At 38.1% G+C, this 21,629-nt stretch overlaps 1 protein-coding gene across 1 annotated transcript in view; it reads left to right on the forward strand.

Annotated features, from left to right (window-relative positions):
- The window catches only part of LOC101652384 (netrin receptor DCC), a 363,431-nt gene that overhangs the window by 304,173 nt on the left and 37,629 nt on the right, over positions 1–21,629 (forward strand). Inside the window, exon 18 of the mRNA XM_045296053.1 lies at positions 16,082–16,237. Within this exon, the coding sequence (XP_045151988.1) occupies positions 16,082–16,237 (156 nt within the window). The remainder of the gene's footprint in view (positions 1–16,081; positions 16,238–21,629) is intronic.

Consider the following 21,629-nt stretch of genomic DNA (forward strand, 5'->3'; position numbering starts at 1 on the left):
TTTAAGAAACAGACTACATATATTACACAGCTCATCTCAAGAAATGAAATCAACAACAGTATTCTGTTATCACCAGTCTTACGTCTAAGGAGACTTCTGGTTATATATTTTTCCAGGACAGATATGTTTGTTCTTTCAACGTCCATCATCCTTTCAGCATTCATGCCAGGACCATAATTCAAATGTATCAATTCTTCTTTGACAATAATTTCCACTTCTACTGGATTACCTTTCTTTGGAATGAGCACACATATGGTTTTCTTCCAGTTGATGCTTTCCATTTGTTGCAGCATTTCAATCAGTCTTCCATCTCTTCCTGGAGCCGTGTTTTCCCCCTGTGCTTTCAGTGCATATTGAAATGATCCCTTCAATACCATCAGTTCTTTATCTAATGCTACTTTTGAAATGGTTGGACACCAACCAATTGTTTATGGTATAGTAACTGTGTGTAGTCCTTCTATCATTTTTTAAAACTTAGTTTTATTGAGCTATAATTAACACATACAATTCAATATTTCAATCGTATGAAGAAGGGTTGTGCAATCATCACCACAATCAACTTTTGAACATTTTCTTTCTTCTTGTAACCATTGGTGTCTTCCCCTTTTCCCCACCCTCCTCTTTCATCTCTTTTGATGCTTCACATGTCCGTTAGCCTTTTTTGCCATAGGATCCTTCAATACGGCAACTCACAGCTTGAATATTTTATTCTGTTCTTTCAATTTGAGAAATGCTGAACATATTTTAGCTTTCGAACTCCAACTCTTTGTACATTTTTTATTATAAATTGTCTTCTTGACCCACCCTTTGAAATAATCTATTCAGATCATTTATGTTACTATTATGTCCTCTCCATTTAGTTCTCTCTATTCAAAGGCATGGATCAGAGTCTCTTCTGAAACCCATTTTGCTTTTTCCCTACTTTCCTGTCTTTTTAATGCCCTTCTGCTTTCTTTGGGTCTGACGTCATTGATAGCACCCCGCACTTCTCTGGTCTCCGTCCACTTGTGCACAATGAGTCAAACCTCTTTTTCAGATGGTCTGTAACTTTAGATGTGATATAGTTAAAGTCATGCTCTAGTTCTCCTGGTTTTAATTTTCTTCAACTTCATTTTGAATTTCCATGTAATCATATTATGCTCTGTTCTATAATTTGCTCCTCACCCTGTTCTGACTGATGATATTGAGTTTCATCATCATCTCTTTCCAAGCTGTAGTCAGTTTTGATTCCTATGTATGCCATCCAGTGTGGTCCAAAAGAGCTATGTGTAGAGCTGCTATCGGTTTCTGAACTAAGGTATGTGTTGTGATAGGTCATTTGTATTAGAAAATTCTCCCATGTGATCTCTGGACTTATTTATATTACTAAGGCCATACTTTCCCCACTATTTATCATTGTTTTATTTCCAAGTTTTGCATTCCATTTGCCAGAGGTTGTTAATGTACGTTGATTATATTTTGATCAATTTTAGACTATAGAAGTTAGTAAAAACCTTCCATTTCTTTGGTTTTATTTCTACAAAGGTTGATGTGTAAACTTGAATTATAGCACATTGTTCTCCCTAATAGGATAAGCCATATGGGGATTATCCTATCACTAACAGCATTATATTTAAGGATAGATCTTGAGATATTCTTTTTGGCAATGGATCTGATATTGTGATGTTATTCTTCTTTAATTTGTCATTCCTCACATAATAGACCACATCCTGTCTGATTCAAATAGCCAATAATTCAAGAAGAAACCCCTCAATAAGATCTATTGACACAGTGGCTGCAATAGGCTCAAAGACAGAAAAAACAGACAACACAGACATTGTGAGGCTGCTTCAGTGCTGGGCCGTGTTCATTCTCTTGTCAATGCGGTTGCTGTGAGTTGGAATCAGCTCAACAGCACCTCTCAACAATAGCAACAACCCCTAGGATATTATCTATTCAATCATCCTATTTCATTTTTGACATCGATTTTCCTAGATTCATATTTTAGAATCCCATATTCTCATTATTAAGAGTTGTTTGCAACGGTGTCTTCTAAGTTTGAGTGTTGCCTCATAAGCAAATGGAAGTCCTGAAAGCTTTATTCTATTTACATCATGAAGACCACCAGAACTCGGAGGACGCAGATCTTCACCAGTCATATTTGAACGCCTCCAGATGAGGGTTTCCTATGTTCATTATCAGGTTTGCAGAAGTAGACCGTCACGTCCTGCTTCTTAATCTTCTTATTCTGGAGATTCCACTACAATCTGTCCTTTCTGGACGAGCTTGATGGTATTTGAAAATACTGATGCCATAGCTTTCACAGCACAGCACAATGCCAAGGGCCACTTGCCAAAGAACTGGCAGACGGGCTACATGAATGGGATCCCTACAATTACTAACAATTAATATCATGCTATTTTTAAAATGTATTAGTCAGATAGTGCATGGTCCCTGGTTGGCACAAATGGTTCAGCACTCAGCTATTAACCTAAAGATTTCTGATTCGAATTCACACAGAGACACCTCTGAAACAGGCCTGTCAACCTGATTCTGAAACCAGAGGATTGAAATGTGGGATCAATGATAGTTGAGATCAACCCGATAACACCAAACAACGGCAACAAAGTGTGTTTTCTAAAAAATTAAGTGATATTAAAAATTATTTAAAATTCCGTCCCTAGGAATTTTCCACTCTTAGTGTGCCCCCAATAAAAATACATGATAATATATTCGCCAGAAGATGCTTATCTGGTCACAACATTTGTCATGTCACATCCTCATGACAACGGATAAATACGTGGTAGCCATCGAATGGGTTGACATTCAGCAGTGAAAATGAACTAGAATGACAAAAGAATATGACTAGCTCACAGATAGACTTTTAACTATATATATATATAATACATACATAATTTTGTATTACGAATTGAGTGAAGGTTCGCAGAGAAAATAATCAGGGTTATATTCAAATATTCAAATACATTTTATTTCAATTCATTGATTGCAGTCTCTGTTATGTACCATCGCTGATGTCATTTCCTTCTTGTTTCCTGTTTTCATGCCTTATGATTTTGAGTTTTGTTCCACATTTTTATCCCACTCTATCCAGGAACTTATAATTGAAAAAAATAAATCTAACATGTGTATATTATTCAATTTATGTAAAATTTACAAACAGCTCAAATAACTCACAGTATTAAAAAACAAGGGGCACTTATTTTTATAAGATGGAGGTGATTCGTGACCAGGAGGGAGCACTGGTTAGCTTCTGGAAGAAATATTCAGTAATACATCAGAAAGCCCAGTCTTCAAAATCTATTGAAAACTACAACATCTTAACAAGAAAAACACTAATAACCCAGTCAACTGCTGGGCACAAGACATGAATGGAAAATGTACAAAGGCACCATCCAGGCGGCCAACAACTATATGAAGAAATGTTCAAGTTTATCAGCAATCAGAGAAATACAGGGTAAAAAATGAAATACCAACTCATACTGACACTTTTAGTAAAATTCAAAAAAAAGAGAAAATAACCAGTGCTGGAGAGGATGTGGAGAGTTTGGAACACTTTTACATTCTGGTGGGACTGTAAAATTGTACATTGAAAATTCCAAAGGCCTGTCTAGAAGACAAAGCCAAATCTTTTAATGAAGGGGCCACAGACTTAAAATTAGAAGACCAAAAAGACACACTCAGTATATCTTAAACTGAAAAACCTCAAGAAAAAGTCAAGCCTCAAGTTGCAATATTAGAAGATTCTATAGGCAAAATATTCATCTCCCGGAACGGCCTTCAAGAGCTGGATTACCAGCCCTATGGCTGCCACAATGGGCTCGGGCATCGTAAGAACTGTGAGGACAGCGCAGGACAGAGCAGTGTTTCATTCTGTGATGCGTACGGTCACTGTGGGTCAGAACTGACTCAATAGCACCGAACAGCAACAGCAATAACATGTTTATGCCACAATTTCCATAATCTCCAAATAATGGAAGCAACCCCAAAGCCTAAATATAGAAGAATGGATAAACAAGTCCTGGCACATTCATACTAGGAAGACTATGTGTCAATGAAAAACAATGACAACGCTCTTAAACACTGCAAGACGTGGACAAAGCAAGAAAACTTTATACGGCGCAAAGAGTCAATCTTACAAAGATAAATATTTAATGGTACCTTTATTATGAGGAGAAACAAATTTTTAAAAACCTGGTTTATACACCAGAAGACAAGACTTTGATGACCCTGAGGAGGCCAGTGGGAGTGGAAAGAGGGCAAGGGGAAGGGAGGATATTGAGGAGGGAGGGAAGAAGGGGGAGGTGGAAGGAGGCAAAAAGGGAAGAACGTACATGGAAGGGTTAACAGGATAGTATTGCTGATTTCTTGCCTTGAGATTTCGTGTGTAAATATGTACAGGATGTTTCTTTTAAAAGAAAAGAAAACAAAAATCCCTCCAGATTCCTTATCTCTCATATCCAAATAGTGGTTTCAGTGGATAAGAAAAGAAAAAAAAGAGGAAAAATAAAACTGAAAATAACTTGGAGTCTATAGTGACAAACAAATTCATCTCAAACAAACAAAAAGATTTATATAAATCAGAAACAGAATTTCTCGGATTTCTAGCCACATGCTTAAAGGTGTTATTCTTCTACTTACTACTAATTATTTTGTAAGATATTTTTTCTCCTTTTTAAAAAAATCATTTTATTGCACTCTTACAGATGTTGCAACAATTTGTAATTCAATTAGATCAAGCATGCTTATACAATTGTTGCCCCCATTAGTTTCAAACATTTTTATTCTTCTTGAACTCCTTGGTATCAGCTCCCCTTTATCCCCTCCTTCCCTCACCCTACCCCCAGGACCCCTTATTGTTATGTTATATATTAAAAATTATTATTATTATCCATGTCTTACACCATCCAATGTATCCATTCACCTAAAATTCTGTAATTCATTCCCCTTGAGTGGGATTATACAGTCATTATTACTATCAGCTTTGCTCCACTCCCACCCCACCCTCCCTTCTTCTACCCTCGGGGAATCATTACTCCCATGACTGTTTCTGAAGGGTTATCTATCTTGGCTTTTGTGTATCACACAATCTTAATTATACACATGAGCATACTCATGTATAACTAGGTTAATGAAGTAAGACAAGAATCATAATAGTGAAGGGAAGAAATACATAAAAAAATAGAGGATTATTGTTTGTTTTGTCAGTGCTGTACTGCATCCTGGACTTACATCCCTTCTGTGAGGGACTGTCCAGTTCTCTTCAGTAGGGTTTGGGCCTCCCCTTTGTCTGCGCTCCTTCACTTCTGTTTGATTGAGTGTTGTTTTGTTTCGCTTTGAACGTCTGATATCTCTTCCCATGGACCTCATCATCACACAGGCTGGTGTGCTTCTTCCATGTGGGCTTTGTTGCTTCCCTGATAGATGGATGCTTGTTTTTCTCTTCTTTCTTGACATTTCTCACCATGCTGTATAAAGTCTTGATTACCAAGCAAAGTACATGCGATCTGAAATTATATTTTTGCTTTTTAAAACCCATGGGGAAAATATATTTAATGTCATTGGAGGGCAAAATTTGTTTGTCTAAGATTTTCTTCCTTATTTAACAGCGATATGTGATATGTGTGATTCCTTATCCCGGTCTGCTTCACAGTTGCATAAACTGAAGGTCATCAGTAACATACTAATTGATAGAGGAAGGAACCCAAACATTTGATCCTTCTGTCCGATAAGTATTTCCAGTAAAATGGGGGCAAAAGGTGACTATTTTAGAATAACCAAAAGAATAATTTTAAATGTTGTTTTCATATAACGGCATTTATTACAAGAAAATGGAAGCAGCAGGTATAACTCTCTTGAATTTTTGAAGGATCACAGTCACATGTTGGGTTCTTAGGGAATTTGCAATACAGAGATGTCAGGGCAGGAGGTTTACTGCCAAATGTTCTCTGGAATAACATCTGGGTAGATGACATCTGCAGGGTTGGGCAGAAGTGGAACGTGAGCAGGTAATACAGGTGGGCAGAGGCTTCCGTTGACCTTATACGCTACGGGATTTCAGTGGTCATTCATGTAGGCTGCCCCAGGAAGGAGGGCTTAGTGTGGAATGAGTAACTAAATTCCTGGAGATACAGATTTAGACACATTTTAGAGTTATCTGGCTCAGCAGAAGCTAATGATTTGGATAGCCTTGGAGAGACCCTCTTCACATGTTATTCCCATTTTTTTTTTTTCTGTAAAAATGATGGTTTGCGGACAGGAATAGGGAAGAGGAAGGAGAGTAGATGAAAGCTAATAGAATTAAAATGATATCAATAATAAAACTCCAATCATTTAATGCATGAAGCGTTGTCCTTTTGAATTTCATTTCCTCTTATTTGTATTTGTGGGAGAAAAAAAAAGAAACCATAATGTAAATTCAGGCTTTCAGAGAAAATGAAATCTCATGAAGTTAGCTTGAATGCTTCTAGCAAAAAGACTGAGGTAAAAGAAGTCTACTGTTTTGCTTGTGTGATGCTTTGGGACCTACTTTGAGCTGTGGTTTTGTGAGCATTATAGAACATTCTCTGTGAGAACCAGCTCTATTCTTCCTCGGACCACCGTCTGCTGTAGTCACTTGGCTGCGGAGCCAAACAATGAGCCGGCAAAGCTGTTGAGAATGAAATGAAACTACATGAAGGAAAACAGATGTTCAGCTCTGGAGGTCTGCTAAGTGCTATCCTGCCGGAAGGCTCTCTTCTAACCAGATGGACATGGAGAGAAACTGGCCTGGGAGAGGATAATCCCAACATTGGAAGCACGCTGTTCCAAATTGTAATCCTGCTGTGACCCTTGCGTACCTGGTTTTAGTAGCATCCTAACGGTGATCTCAGCTCAGCAGCCTTCTGGGTCTGGGTATCCATTTCATCACCATGTGGCCGATGTGGATGTCCACGTCCCACGAAGTTTTCTCTCCTAGGAGTAATGAGTGCTAACAGACTGCTCCAGTTCCATCGTCACCAGGAGTCTACACATCATCCACTATCTTTAACGGTGGCGGCAGTGATCAGAAGCAGAGAATTTAAAGCTCATTTAAGTTTATGTTTTACATAAAACCATTACGTTGCCTATTCTATGATCCTAAATAATCATTTGACCATAACACTATTAAGGTCGGCTTGTTTTCTTTCTGACTTTCTTACCTTTTTCTTTCTCTGTCTCCATTATTTTTTTAGTCTTAAATGACATACATCATTTTTACTCTTAATATGAGTTTGTAGAGAAGGAAATATTATTTTATACATCTCTATAATCTTCAAATGTTGTATAAACAATTTTCTAGGAGAGTGAGTTTCAAAAGGATAGAGGAAGGCACCCAAACATGTTGGTCCTTGTGAAAGAAAGATAGTTTAAAATACAGGGTTGTTCCTTGATCATTTATATACTATCAACTTTTAGTTGAAATGAATTTATTACTAATTTTATGTCGTTGATATAATGACCTTATGCACAACAGAGCGAAACCCTGCCGAATCTTGCACCATCCTCACCATTGTTGCTGTGGTCGGGCACATTGTGGCAGCTGCTCTGTTGACCCATCTTGTTGTGGATCTTCCTCTTTTCTTTTTGCTGCCCCTCCCTCTACTTTGCCATCTATGATTTCTTTTTCCAGGGGCGCATCTCTCCTGATAACCTGTCCAAAGTGCAGGAGATGAGGTCTCACCATTCTTGTTCCTAAGGAGCCTTCTGGCTGTACTTCTTCCAAGAGAGATTTATTTGTTCTTTTGACAGTCCATGGTACTTTCAATCTTCTATGCCGGCAACATAATTCAGATGCATCTTGGCTGAAAGCAGAGAATACCGGAAAGATGTTTACTTGTGTTTCATTGACTATGCCAAGACATTTGACTGTGCATCATGACAACTGTGGGTAACCTTGAGAAGAATGGACATTTGAGAGTACAGGTTTGTGCTTCCTCAGATCATGTGTAGGGATCAAAAGGCAGTTATGTGGCCAGAACAAGGGAATACTATTTGGTTCCAAATCAGGAAAGGTGTGCATCAGGGTTGTATCATCTCACCATATTTATTCAATCTGTATGCTGAGCAAATAATCGGAGAAGCTGGATTATATGAAGAAAAAGTACCATCAGGATTGGAGGAAGAGATATTAACAAGCTGCATCTGTGGATAACAAAACTTTGCTTGCTGAAAGTGAGGCAGACTCGAGGCACTTGCTGAAGAAGATTATGGAATGTAGCTTTCAAGATGAATTACAACTCAATACAAATCAAACTGAGATTCTCAGAAATGGACCAATAGGTGGCATCATGAAAATTGGATAAAAGATTGAAGCTGTCAAGGATTTCATCTTGCTTGGATACACAAGCATTGCCTGTGGACGCACACAGAGGTTGGGATCCTGGCCCTTGACCTCATATTAATAAATGAAGTTTCCTTCAATCTCCAGAATTGACTTCAATGCCTTACCATATGAGTCTCTCCATGGGTCCATTTGGGTCCTGGAGACGTGATATCTGACATCTTCCAGAGGAATTAATGAGAGAGAAAAAGAGAGATGAGTCTTTTAAAATAATTAAGTAGAATTGATTCTATTAGTTGCACAGATATATGGTCAATTGTTGTAAACTCTGTACAACGATTACAGGGTAGGAAGTGGGGACCTTTGAGAGTCTGGTAGATTCTGATGGTGATAAAAATTTCATAGTAAGTGGTGTTATGGAACTACCAGTATACCAATTGTCTTTGAGCCAGTTTTAACTCAAGGCGACTCCATGGATATTAGAACGGAAGTAGGCCCCTTGGAGTTAACAATGATTGGTTTTCAGAGGTGGATCACAAGTCTTTTCTTTGTCAGCATCTCCAATGGTTCAGTTAGCAGCCAAGTATGTTAGCTGTTTGCATCATCCAGCAACTCTTTAGACTCTACCACTGCGCGGTAGATGTTTTACTTTTCCTCCCATGATCTTTCATGGAGTTCATGGGTATTTGTGAATGTCTACTCATGACACTTGTCCTCAAAGAGTACCTAAAATATGAGAGGAGATATGAAAATATTTGAAAGGCAATAGATACTGAATTTCAAATGCGCCAAATACAGGTGATTGTGTGTGTGTGCACGCACACACACACACATGCACACGGCAAAGGGAGGGTGATTAAGAAATTACTTAAAATGTTTCTTCAGCATATCATTGTCTTGCTACAATCTATGTCTACCTCTCCGCCCTGAAACATTGATCCGTTTTGTCAAGTATCATATTGAGAAATACCTAGGGAGGGTTTTAGTCCTTAAAATTGCAGCTCAAAAGAAAGAGCTCCACTTTAGATTTTCTACAGGTCAGGTTTAGTGCGAACGTTTTACAGAAATGTAAAAAGTTTTAAAATGCCGAAGCGCCCTGTTCAGGGAGCTAAATAATTCGGTGAGGGAATTTCTCCTTGGAAAATCTTAGTGCATCAGTGTCAGATATAAATTCAATTGTCTTCAAGCTGTGTCAGAACAGATTTCTTGTCATATTTGGCCACAGAGCAGAGATTTATTGAAAATGTTTGATGGTATTGCTCTCTGAGCTGTTGTACATAGACATAGTGGCACAATGAGTACTTTGAATGTGTAGTGTTTGTGTTTCTGGCTTTCAGAAGTAACATCTAAGGGAAAACTACCAAGAATTGCTTTGATACACAGTGTCTTATGTATTCAACTTACTTTGAAAGTATTATTTTTGCAATAATTGTGTTAAAAGTAAATGTAGACTTCTATGCCTTTTCAGAAATGAATCATGGATCAAAATACTTCAAAACCAAAGCATTGAAACGCTGTCTATCCTACTTAATGTCAGGAAATCAAACAAAGAGCAATTTGAGATTGAAGATTGCTTTAGTCAGCTCAATGTCATCAAGTTGGTTTCCGAGACTGTATCTCTTTATGGGAGTAGAAAGCCACGTCTTTCTCCCATGGAGCCACTGGTGGTTTCAAACTGCTGACCTTGCAATTAACAGCCCAACTTGTAACCACTAGACCACCAGAAAGACTCCAGTTATCTAGTCCTGGTATAATAGAAATACCATAAGTGGATGGTTGTAACATGTGGAAATCTATTTCATGTTTAGAAGGTTGGAAGTTCAAATCGAAGGTACCAGTTCTAGAAGACTTTTTCTCAGTGTTGGCTGCAGGGAAGACCCTTTGTTTCATTTTAACATCTCTGAGCTTTGTCTCTTGAGAATCTCCATGTGTCTTGGCATCAATCTTCCCCTGGGTCAGGAGGTTCTAAGTACATGTGGTAGTTACATAATCTGGTGTCAACTTGAGACTGTTAAGAGTGAAGGGGTGGAGTTTAGCCTGTCAATCAGGTTGCAGCTTGATGACCTCATTTGGAGGCACTAAGGAGAGAAATAGCTTACTGGAAGCCAGACCAACACTCTCTCTGCTTCGTCTCTCTGTGAGACATTCCTGATGACAAGCTAAATGGAGCTAAGCTGATAGAGCTAGAGCCCTGGAGCTTGAGAAGCCACATGGTGCATAGATGCTTGCATCGCCCATGAATCAATTAGATTTTCCACCCACTGGCTTATGGTCTTCCTATTTGATGTCATTGCATGGCCGCACGCATCTGAAGAGGAATTCATAGACTGGTATCAGACATATGGGGTAATATTGGACTTATGAACTTGAACTGGACCGCGCTGGGATGTTTTCTTAATATATAATTACTCTTGTATATAAAGCTCTCTCTTATACACATATAAGTGTCTGGATTTGTTTCTCTAGTCCACCTGGACTAGCACAGTATGGGACCCCCAGTTCAAAGAATAAGCTCTGCTCTTTTTCCAGGTCTTCTTTCTTGGTCTTACTGAAATCCATCCTCCTCTCCATACTTCTCTCTCCCCTTGTCTCTTGTAAGATTGAGCTTAATGTAAGCCACACCCACAAGGAAGCTCCCCTTTCATTGGATCAGAGCTGTGACTTGAGTAGAGGTATTACATCTCACTCTAATGCTCTTACAGATTGGCGGATCACATTAGATTACATTACCAGGGATGATTATATCATTACACAGTTGTCAAGCCTCTGAGAATGAGGGCCTAGCCAGATTGACACAGATTTTGGGGGGGCCTGGGGGTGTTGGGGGGGTGATGGCAGGGCGAGCACAATTTAAACCATGACATAGACACATACAATAAATTAATTATTTTTAACAATAATGTTATTATTTGGAAACTCTTTGGACCTAGGTCAGTAGCCAAAATGCAGAGCTATTTGATAGCAACATTTCTCTCTTTAGTAATGAAAGACTTGGAACTGGAATAGATCGAAACTTGGTCTCGGGTCTCTAACATATAGATCCAGTGGCTGGGCAAAGTACTGCTCACTGCTCCATCCAGCTTCATTCATCTCTCCGCAAGGAAACATTCATGAAGCTCTCGAAATGTCTTACAAAGCCTTTTTATTTGCTGTTGCTAGTTGTCATCAAGTCAACCCCAAACCACGGCCATTCCATGTACGCAGAGTAGAACTGCTCTCTCGGGCTGGCAAGGCTGCCACCTTTGAGACGTGTATTGCCAGGCTTGTCTTTGGATGCACTGCTAAGGTTCAGAAATGATGTGGATAAAGAAAGGTGCCACGTTGAGTTGGGGTGTTCTCCTCTAATTAAGGGTAATGATATGGTTAGATTAATCTTTTGATGTAAACAATGATCATTTTGTTGTTGTTTATGTTTTCAATTTGGAGTCCGGTGAAAGTTTATGAAGCAGATTGGCTTTCCACTCAATCATTCATACATATGTAGTTCTGTAGCATTGACTGCCACCTCCATACTGCAATGACACCCTTCTTACTTTTGCTCTTTGTTGTCTAGTTCCTTCTGTCCGTCTCACCTGTCCCTTTCCACCTTTGAGCTTTATCCCTGGAAAATGCTACCTTTTGGATCTCATGTGGTTGATTTTCCTAGTAAGTACCTCCTGGGTTCACCTGCCTATCATTTAACTAAAAGTTGAGCCACAGGATGGCTTGAATTCCAAGCTTGAAGGGGATTTAAGGGACATACCCTCATGTGTTTCATCAGTCTGCACTGAAACAGTAAACCTTGTTTTTTGTTTGCTTGGATTAAGAAAAATCATTCTACATTCGGTTCCACATTCTTTTCCCATTCTTTGTAGGACTGTCTATTGTTATCGTTTGCAGAGGAGTCAGAAATGGTAGCGGGGCACCATCTAGAGATCTCCAGGTCCCCGTGTGGTGGAAGCGGAGATACAGGTGGTCCATTAGACCTTTGGACTAATTGCTCCTTTTGTTTTTTATTGTCTTCACTCTCCAGACAGGGGAGACCAATAGTTACACCCTGGATGGCTGCTAACAAGTGTTTCAGACCCCATTGCGACTTGCCGGTGTAGGATGTGCAACATGATCTTTGTGAACTATGTTACTCCAATTGACCTTAATGCCTCCCAAGAGTATGACCCCATCTCCAAGCCCATCACCTTATTCATTCTAAGTGTTTAGTTATAGTTAAGGAGTTTCCATAATTGTATCTGATATGTGCTACGATATTCGTGGGATAATTAAAGCACATAAAAATACATACAAAGAAATGTCCTCTGTCAGACCTGTATATATATATATATATATATCCATGGATATAGTACCATTTGCCTTCTTACCCTTGCTCATTAAGTATTGACTTATCTATGTATCAATTCATAGAGTATTACTATTATGATTATTGTAGGATTATGTATGGTTTTGTATAAATGCTCATCATTATGTTGTGGATTTCTCTTCTATTCCTATTTTGTTGAGTATTTTAAACATGATTAGATATTGGATTTCTTCAAATGCTCTTTCTATACCAATTGACTTGCTCACGTGATTCTGTTCATTGGTTTGATTTCTGTGGTAGATTATGTTGATTTTTTTCTAAGTTTAAAACATATTTGCACATAGGTTATAAAACCCACTTTATCATGATATACTGTTTCTCTCTTTTTGGTAAGTTGTTGGATTCTGTTGGATAGGATTTGCTGAGAACGTTTGCATCAAGTTTCATGAGGGTTATTAGTCTATAATCGTTTGTAGGGATCTCTGCTGGTTTGGGTGTTAGTGTCATGCTTAGTTTGTGGAATCAGTTTGGAAGTATTCCATCTTGTGTTCTGGAATAGTTTGAATAGAATTGGTTTTGGCTATTCTCAAAATGTTTAGGTCCAAACTTTTTTTGTTGGGAGATTTTAATGATGTAATCAATTTCTTATTTTGTCCTGGGTCTGCTCAGATCATCTACCTTGCTTGGGTTAGTCTGGAGAGGGAGTGTGTTTCTAGAAATGTGTCCATTTCTTCTAGTGCTGTTGCCACTAGGAACCATCAAGCCAATTCCAGCTCATAGCACCATGTTAGTAGAGACACTCACCCTTTATATAAAGCTCTCTCTTCTACATTTACAAGTTTCTGGGGTTTGTTTCTCTAAGCTACCCAGACTAACACAGCACCCCTCTGGGCAACAGACTCAATCCATTTCACATAGAGTCGGCTTCATTTAGCTGACCCTCTACTTTTCTCAGCACGAGGTCCTTTTCCAAGGACTGGTCTCTCCTGATAACCTGTCCAAAGCGTGTTTCTCACCATTCTCACTTCTAAGGAACATTCTGGTTGTCCATTGTGTCTGCAAAGGTGATTTAGAGTATTTCAATGTTTTTTTCATTTATGGAGGCTTGCTTTGTGACCTAATGTGTCCTGGAAAATAAGGTACATTGTGCTCTTAGGAGGAGTGTTCTAGATACATCTATGCTGCCTAGTTGGTTGATTGTGTTGTTCAAATGTTCTGTAACTTAGTTGAGTTTCTATCTAGTTATTCTATCCTGCATCAGAAGTGTGGCGTATGAGATTCTCCTACCATGATAGTGGAGTTATCTCTCTTTTCAAGTCTGTTAAAGTTTGACTTATGTATTTTGGGTGCTTTAATTTAGAAGTGCCAAGGCATTTAGAAAGAGATTTTTTAAAAACCCTTTCTTAAAATCTTGCTTGCTATTTCTGACTTGGAAAATCTGAAGGGGTTGTCTCTTGCTAGCACTGCACCATGAGAGACACAGGACAATAGTTATATATATATTTTCCCTTAAGGACCTTACAATTATTTGGGTTAATATCTCACTTGGCTCTGACATGTATTTTAAAAATCTAATAAATATATTATTACATTTATTATGTAATAATAAATTACATAAGTTATTATGTAATAATTTACATAACATTTATAAACTAAAATTTTATTTTATGTTTTTCTTTCTTATGACCATAGTCTTTTACTGTAATTTTTTTCTTCTCCTAGTTTCAGTCAATGTAATTACAGTTTCTACATAATTGTGTCTAAAGTAAGAGTTTGGGAGATTTGGTTACTTAACAGGACTATTCAATTTTTTTCATATATCCAAGAATGAATGCTGTTCATTGAACAAATTGCATCCAGATTTTTCTTTTTTCTTTCCTAAACACAGAAATCTTATTTACATGTACACAAAAGTAGTTCTTACCTAATGATGAAATAGTCATAGTAATCACTCAATTTTGTCAACTTACAAATTACTTGCCTAAGTCAAGTTGCGAAATCCCATTAAAAGTTATTTTTAATAATATTTCAATCAACAACTAAATAAGGTTCTTTTTCAATTATGCTGGAAGAAGAAAGTTGAAAACTTCCTGTCTTACAAAAGTATTTGTTACTCATTCATTAGAATTGCTTTGTTTCTCTTTTTCTAATAGGTACGCCAATAAAAAGTTTTATCAAGTATTACAAAATAATTATAATGTATAGATTCTTTTCCCCCACATTTGGACCCCTATTAACTTATATAGTAAGATAAGATTGGGAACATATTACTTAAGTCTTGGCTGCATTCCATTTATTGTATTGAATTACCGATATTTATAATTTTTAATTAAATTTATGGAAAAAAATTTCATTTAGCCTACTTAGCTGTTCTCCTTGTCAAACCTATCAATAAAATATTCTACTTCATAAAGGCTGACTTTAATTTTTAGATTAAATAAACATGTAAGCACGCATTACGAAATATATTGTAAATATTAAAGGCAACTTAAAAGGTAGTTAACTAGAATCAGTTTGTTTTATTTAAATTATCATATGTTTACTATAATTAATTTTTATTTTGTAGGTTAGAAAAAGCAACAAGTGTGTGTGTTTATTCTTATTAATTAATTTGCCATAATAACATGTCATTTTGATGTATCATTAAATGATTGTGAAATAAAGAGTTTGGTCCATAAAAGGACTTTCCATTCAATAGAAGTGTATGGATTTGCATGTTGAACTCTAGCGACTAGGGAATAATAAATAACAATGCATGTATTGAAATGACATCAATTGAATAGAAACAGCGGTCAAACTTGACCATGTGTCCATTGAGACAAAATATGTCTAAACTCTTTCTTTCAGTAGCTGGAATAAATTTTGTTTTTTATTAAAAAGTAGGAAATACTAAATATTCTACATGATGATATAAGATGAAGATTGGCTATCATTGGGAGAAATCTTTTATACTATGATTCAATAAAATATATACTAAAATAACAGGATTTAATTATATGCAAACCTAAAACAAGAAAAAACTCTGGCATCATGGTCAACAGTTCAGTGATGCATTTTTTAACAGAGTTAAAGACATATCCCCAAACACTTCCTTAGTCTCCTCTGTGGGATAGATCTGATTTCTGAACAAGTCAACATTTTAAAGTTATGGTTCACCATTAAGAGGAACACGTAAGATGTAACAGCCACGGCGCTAGGAAGACTTAAGATGATTGAAGAGTAGCTTGATAGCCAGTCTTTTGTTTGAGACCCTGGTGGCTTTTAAAACTCAAGGTTATGATCCGAATTAAAATATCTGAGGAGTGGGTTTTAAAAAAATTAACTAGAAAAGGGTTTTGTGGAAAGAGAGGAAAATAAAAAAATGTACATGATAATGACAAAAGTATGCACAGTCTTCAAGATATGAAAATGTAGCCATTTCCACATTGCTTATTAGCTGAACATAGAGTTCAAGTTAAAAATTCAACACCCTTTTTTTTTTTTTACAGCTGTCGTGAGTGCCATACCTGTGCCAACTCTAGAAAGTGCCCAGTATCCAGGGATCCTTCCATCCCCCACATGTGGATACCCCCACCCACAGTTCACCCTCCGACCTGTCCCCTTCCCGACGCTGGCCGTGGACCGAGGTTTTGGAGCAGGAAGAAGTCAGTGTAATGCATTGTCCTTTCTTTTCCATAAGAACAAATGAATAATACAAAAATGGCATGTCGATGTTGTATACCAATCAAAAGTTTAATTGGCGCGCACACACACACACGCACATGCACATGCACACACACACAGAGGAGTTTTGTCAAATGTATTGTGTTCTGACCTTATTCCTAGAAATGATTCATTATGGGTCTGGATCTTCAAATTTTCTTTTCCAACCTAGCCTGCCCTGTGGATCCTACTCTCACATACATTTTGGGGACAATTCTCCAGCTGTCTTTTTGCACTGATAATAGGGGGAAGATTGGCAAACAAAGGTCAAGTTGTACAGTAAAACAATGAGGTAGACAGAGCCTTAAAGTATTATGCTTATTACCTAATAAGTTAATAATATTGAAACTCCTCCAACATTCTTATTTGTGTTGGTTATATTTAAATATGTCTCACGGGTCCCTGAATATCCAACACTTCATGAATGTTTGTCATTTATTTAGTAAAACCACTTAACTTGCATCTGTAAGAATCACTTATAGGGACAAAGATTTTCTGAGAGCTATCTCATTTGCTTAAAGGGAAGTAGGAATGGTGACTGAAGCTATTCTATACATCCTGGTGCTTTCTTCTGTACCATTTGACTTTCCTTTTTTCCCTTTCTAGCACAGCATTTTAAAGCGATTTTATAGCTTTCATCTCTTAGTTAAGAACAGGTGACTCAGCAACTCGTGTGAGATAGGATGCTTTGTAATAGATAAGATGGTAGCAGCAATAAAATATATTTGTGAGGTAAGCTGTATTTTTTCCAACCCAACAGGGACAGCTCTACGGAATCATAAATCGTCTATATGTAGCAAGGTTAGAATTAAAAGGCATCAAAAATCTGCCAAGGGAGAATTGGATTTATTTTCCTTTTTCTCACTGCATGCCATGTTTACAGAATAGAGTTGTGTGCACAGATTTAAGGACAAATAGTTCCTCAGACCATATTCAAGGGAATCAAATGAGAGCATTGTGGAAAGTTCGACAACCAAATTTTGCCAAATCCCAAGACTTCTAGAAAGTCAATTCAAGTCAAAGACTGTGGAACTCAGAAGTTTGTCTGTCCTTTCTGAACTGCCCTCTTCCAACATCAAGGAGAAGTTTTCGTTTTAGAGCAGGGCAGCTCCTCATTGGAAGGACAAGATGCATCCAGAGAATGACCCTGATGTGGCCACTCCACCATGACTGATAAGGCTTCAAATTGACACCGGCAAACCAAAGGCTTTTTTTACATTTTTCAACCCAGCTTTAAAAAATAATGGGATATTCCTATCATTTTTCCATTTTAAAAAGGAATATTCTCTTTCTGAAAACATATTCATGTAAGTCCGATATTTCTTGTGCTCTTTCCTTTTGTGTCTTGAAGTGATGCAGCACACAAAGCTGCCTTCCACCGAGATTTGGGTAAAGGGTCCCCAAAGTAAAAATCCAACTAAGAAAGAAGAAGAAGAAGAGAGAAATGGACGAGTATAGAATTGACTTTTATCTGTAGGAAAAGACTACTCTTTAGTCATCTTTTGTTTCATTTATTCAAGAGCATGAATTATTAACTAAAGATTTGGACCCTCTTTAATGACTCATAACAGCCTGGTTGTTAATTTTTTGAGCCTCATCTAAAATCACAAGGCAATGGACATTTGCTTCCAGTCAAAGATTCTATAGATGAATTTTAAAAATGCATACAGTCATTTAGCAAGTGTTCTTTTAAGTAATGCTGTATTCATTGCAAAAGGAATAGAAAACTAATATAAATTTACAAGTGAATTCTGAGAAAAGGAAAGACAAACTCAAAGTGAGCATCTTTTCTTCTAGGAAGCTGAATATTCTCCCAATCCCTGCCAGAAACGGTTAACCTTATCCAACTCTAAATGCCTTGGAGAACACTAAACATCTCTGTTCTCTCTCAAGCAGAAAACATTTCATGACTCTGGGTGGAGATGCCTTATGAGTCACCTTGAGAATCCGAGAAAGGCGCACACACAAAGAGGAGCTTCTCTTTGCCAAGAGCGGAGGCTCTCTCCTTCGCCCAATGTTACTTGAAAGTCGTTGAGTTTTCCAGGAGATAAATCATGAAAACCCTAGCCCATAGCTCTGCTGTTTCTGTAAATCACGAATAAAGCAGAATTTCTCTCCTCACTATTAAGAAGGAAAAACCATGGGAATTTTCACTGCACACATTTGCTGACCCACTGATAAAGATTTATTTAGTTCTGATGAGCAAGTGTGTGTTCTTCCTAAGAAACTGAAATTCTGCTCTCAGCCTCAATCGGCAAATGACTAGTCCTTTTAAATCAGCAAGAGGTGCGATGTTTGTCAAACTTCAAAATATAGGAAGCATCCGAGTCTCATTTCTATAAACCGCTATAAAATTGGAATTCCATGTTCTCATCTTTCAAACAGGTAGGTGGTAAAGGAGAAGGCTAAAGGATTTCTCTTGTTCTTTCCAATTCTGACTTTTCACTGCATCGGTGAGAATGGTCGGCCACCCTCTCCATGGTATTCTTCCTACCCAACTCTCCCACAAACTGGAAATCTCCTAACAACTGGGGCTTGACCTCGGTGACCCCAAGAACACAATGGAGTTCCTGAATTTTTCTCTGGGGTCTTATGAAAATTCCAGACCGGGAGGAGCTGCGGGTCCGCAAGCATACAGCACGAAGCTGTCCGCTGAGATGAATGAGGGAATTGGGTGACTGTAGCTGCCTGTGTCTTGCAGTCTCTGCTAAGAGATGGTGTGCTACGTTTCTCTCAAACATTACAGTTTTAGATAAAAGAAGAAAAATCCCCATTTCCATATTTGTGATATTTTTGCCAGTTACTCTGTAGCAATTATTTATGTGTTGACATTAATTATTATAAAATATCTTGAGATTTGACTTGCTATGTAATTAGATGCTATTTGGACAATGAATTCCAACTATTTTATTCTTTGAGATAGAGTGCCTTCCTAGCACGTGGTTGACGCTCACTCGACACTCGGAATTGTGCCTCGCGGGGGAGAGGAGGCTTTCTTTGCTTTCAGAGCTCTCCTCACAGCTAAATGTCATGTCACTGAGCCAGTTTGCTTCTCGGAGATGTCCTGAAGCTCAGGCCTGCGCTGGCCAAAGGGGCTCATCTGAAATCAGAGCATTTCCCTGGTAAAGCAGCTGCTATTGTGTTTGTTTTTGTGTTTCCAGGTCCCTAAATGTCAGTGATTCTGAGAGCATTTCTTCTACGCTGCTTACAATATAAGAATTGTGGTTTGTCTATGGAAACTATATATTTGTTAACTGTAGTAGGTATTAAATACAATGGTTATTTTGGACAAAGTAAAAGTAATCTGTCATGATACACTCAGACGCAAGGATGGGCTTCCTGTCCCTACTGAACACATTTGGACATCTATCTTTGCACATATGTGGTCCTAAGAATGAATTTTCCTGAAGAGAGGTCAATCTGTTTCAAACTACCATACCGGTTGCCATCAAGGTAGCTCTGACTCATGGCAATGCCACATGTTTCAAAGTAGAACTGTCTCCATAAGGTATCCAGTAACTATGATCCTAGAGAAAAATTCATTGTTAGGCCAGATTGACTAGAGAAACAAATTCATAGATAGTCATACATGTGCAAGAAAGAGTTGTTTTTTTTAATTTTCATTGTATATTGAGAAACATCCCAGCCCAGTCTTGATCAAGTTCATAAGTCCAATATTAGCCCAGATGTCGGATACCAATCTATAAATTCCTCTTCAGACTCACACAATACATGCAATGACACAGAATGCAGGAAGATCACAGGCCAGCAGGTTTCCACCTTTTGGATCCTGTGGCAGTGGAAGCATCTCAATGCTGGCAGGTCTCTACGTGGCTTCTTCAGCTCCAGAGCTCTAGTGTAGCTCCATGTGGCTGTTCTGCAGAAATGCCTCACAGGGAGTGTGTGTGTGTGTGTCCTGTCTCCAACGAGCTATTTATCTTCCTAGCACCTCCAAATGAGGTCGTCAAGCTGCAACCTGATTGACAGGCTAGACTCCACCCCTTCACTCTTAAGTCTCAAAATGACCATAGATTAAGTAACTACCACAACCATTCTTAAAGGAGATTCTCAGAGCTGTCTTTCAAAGGTCTCTGGGTGAATTCAAACCACCAACCTGTCAGTTACTAGCCAGTTCACTGTGTCACCCTGGGCCTCCGTGCCAAACCCCTATAACGTCTCAAAATCAAGAACCATTCCTTGTAGAAGTGATAGAAGGTGCCTGAAAACCCAGTGACAAAGGACTGAAATTAGGAGAAGCTTTACTATTGCAAAGATGCAGATGAGAGAAAAAAACACATCAAGGAGAGCAGGAATGGGAATTTTTTTTAAAAAAAGTGTGTTATTGGAATTCACAGGAAGTCACAAGTTTCTTTAGTCAAATATGTGAATTAATTATGATCTCTCTTCAACAGAGAGAATTGCCTAAGACAGATGTGACATTTCTTATGCTTAGAAACATTTTTAATAGGATGATAAAAGCCCGTTAGTAAAATATGGCTCATGTGGAAATGAACTGGAATTCAGACACGGGTTCTAGACCCAAGAGATATTTCATTTATAACACAGTCTATGAGGGATAGAAACAGCTTTGATCAAGTTGAATCCAAAGCATTATAAATTCCATCATTTTTCCTGATGAGACTATAAAACATTGGGAGGAATACTTTTCTCCATCTCAAGGATTACCCAGGGCCTATTTTTTTCTCCTAAAATAATCTTACAATCCAACACTTCACAAGAGACCCATGGGACCTGGGGAGTGGATCGAAGTCGACCTCTTCTAGGAATGCGGCGTGAGAGCTGAACTTGGGCAGCGACTCTCAATGATGGTCCTACAACGATGTCCTTCGTTGAATGTGGACTAAACAATCAATCTTTCTTTGGACCGTTGACCACTGGTCATTTTCTCCTTTTGACTAGAGAAGAGCCTCGATTAAATTCACTCTCATCAAGTTGATGCCAACCCAGAGTGACCCTACAGAAGAGGGTGGCACTGCCCTTGATGGTTTCCAAGATGGGAAGTGTTCACAGGAGGAGAAAGCCCAGTCTTTACCCCTCAGAGCAGCTGGTGGTTTCAAACAGCCGACATTGATGATCGCAGACCAGTGCATAACCACTGAGCCATGAGGGCTCCTCAAGAGTCCAGATTAAACCTACATAATTTTCTTGATCTCTAAAGATGGGCTCGCCACCATCTGATTCCACAATCGTGACTGAATATAAGTACAATGTGTATTCCTTTCACAGACACATTTTATTTTTTATTTTTTAATTTTTTTGTTTTTAAAGATCATTTTTGTTGGGGGCTATTACAGCTCTTGAAACAATCCACAC

This window comes from Echinops telfairi, unplaced genomic scaffold (assembly GCF_000313985.2).
Source record: "Echinops telfairi isolate 266 unplaced genomic scaffold, ASM31398v2 ScPeMD7_7400;HRSCAF=8409, whole genome shotgun sequence".
Lineage (NCBI taxonomy): Eukaryota > Metazoa > Chordata > Mammalia > Afrosoricida > Tenrecidae > Echinops > Echinops telfairi.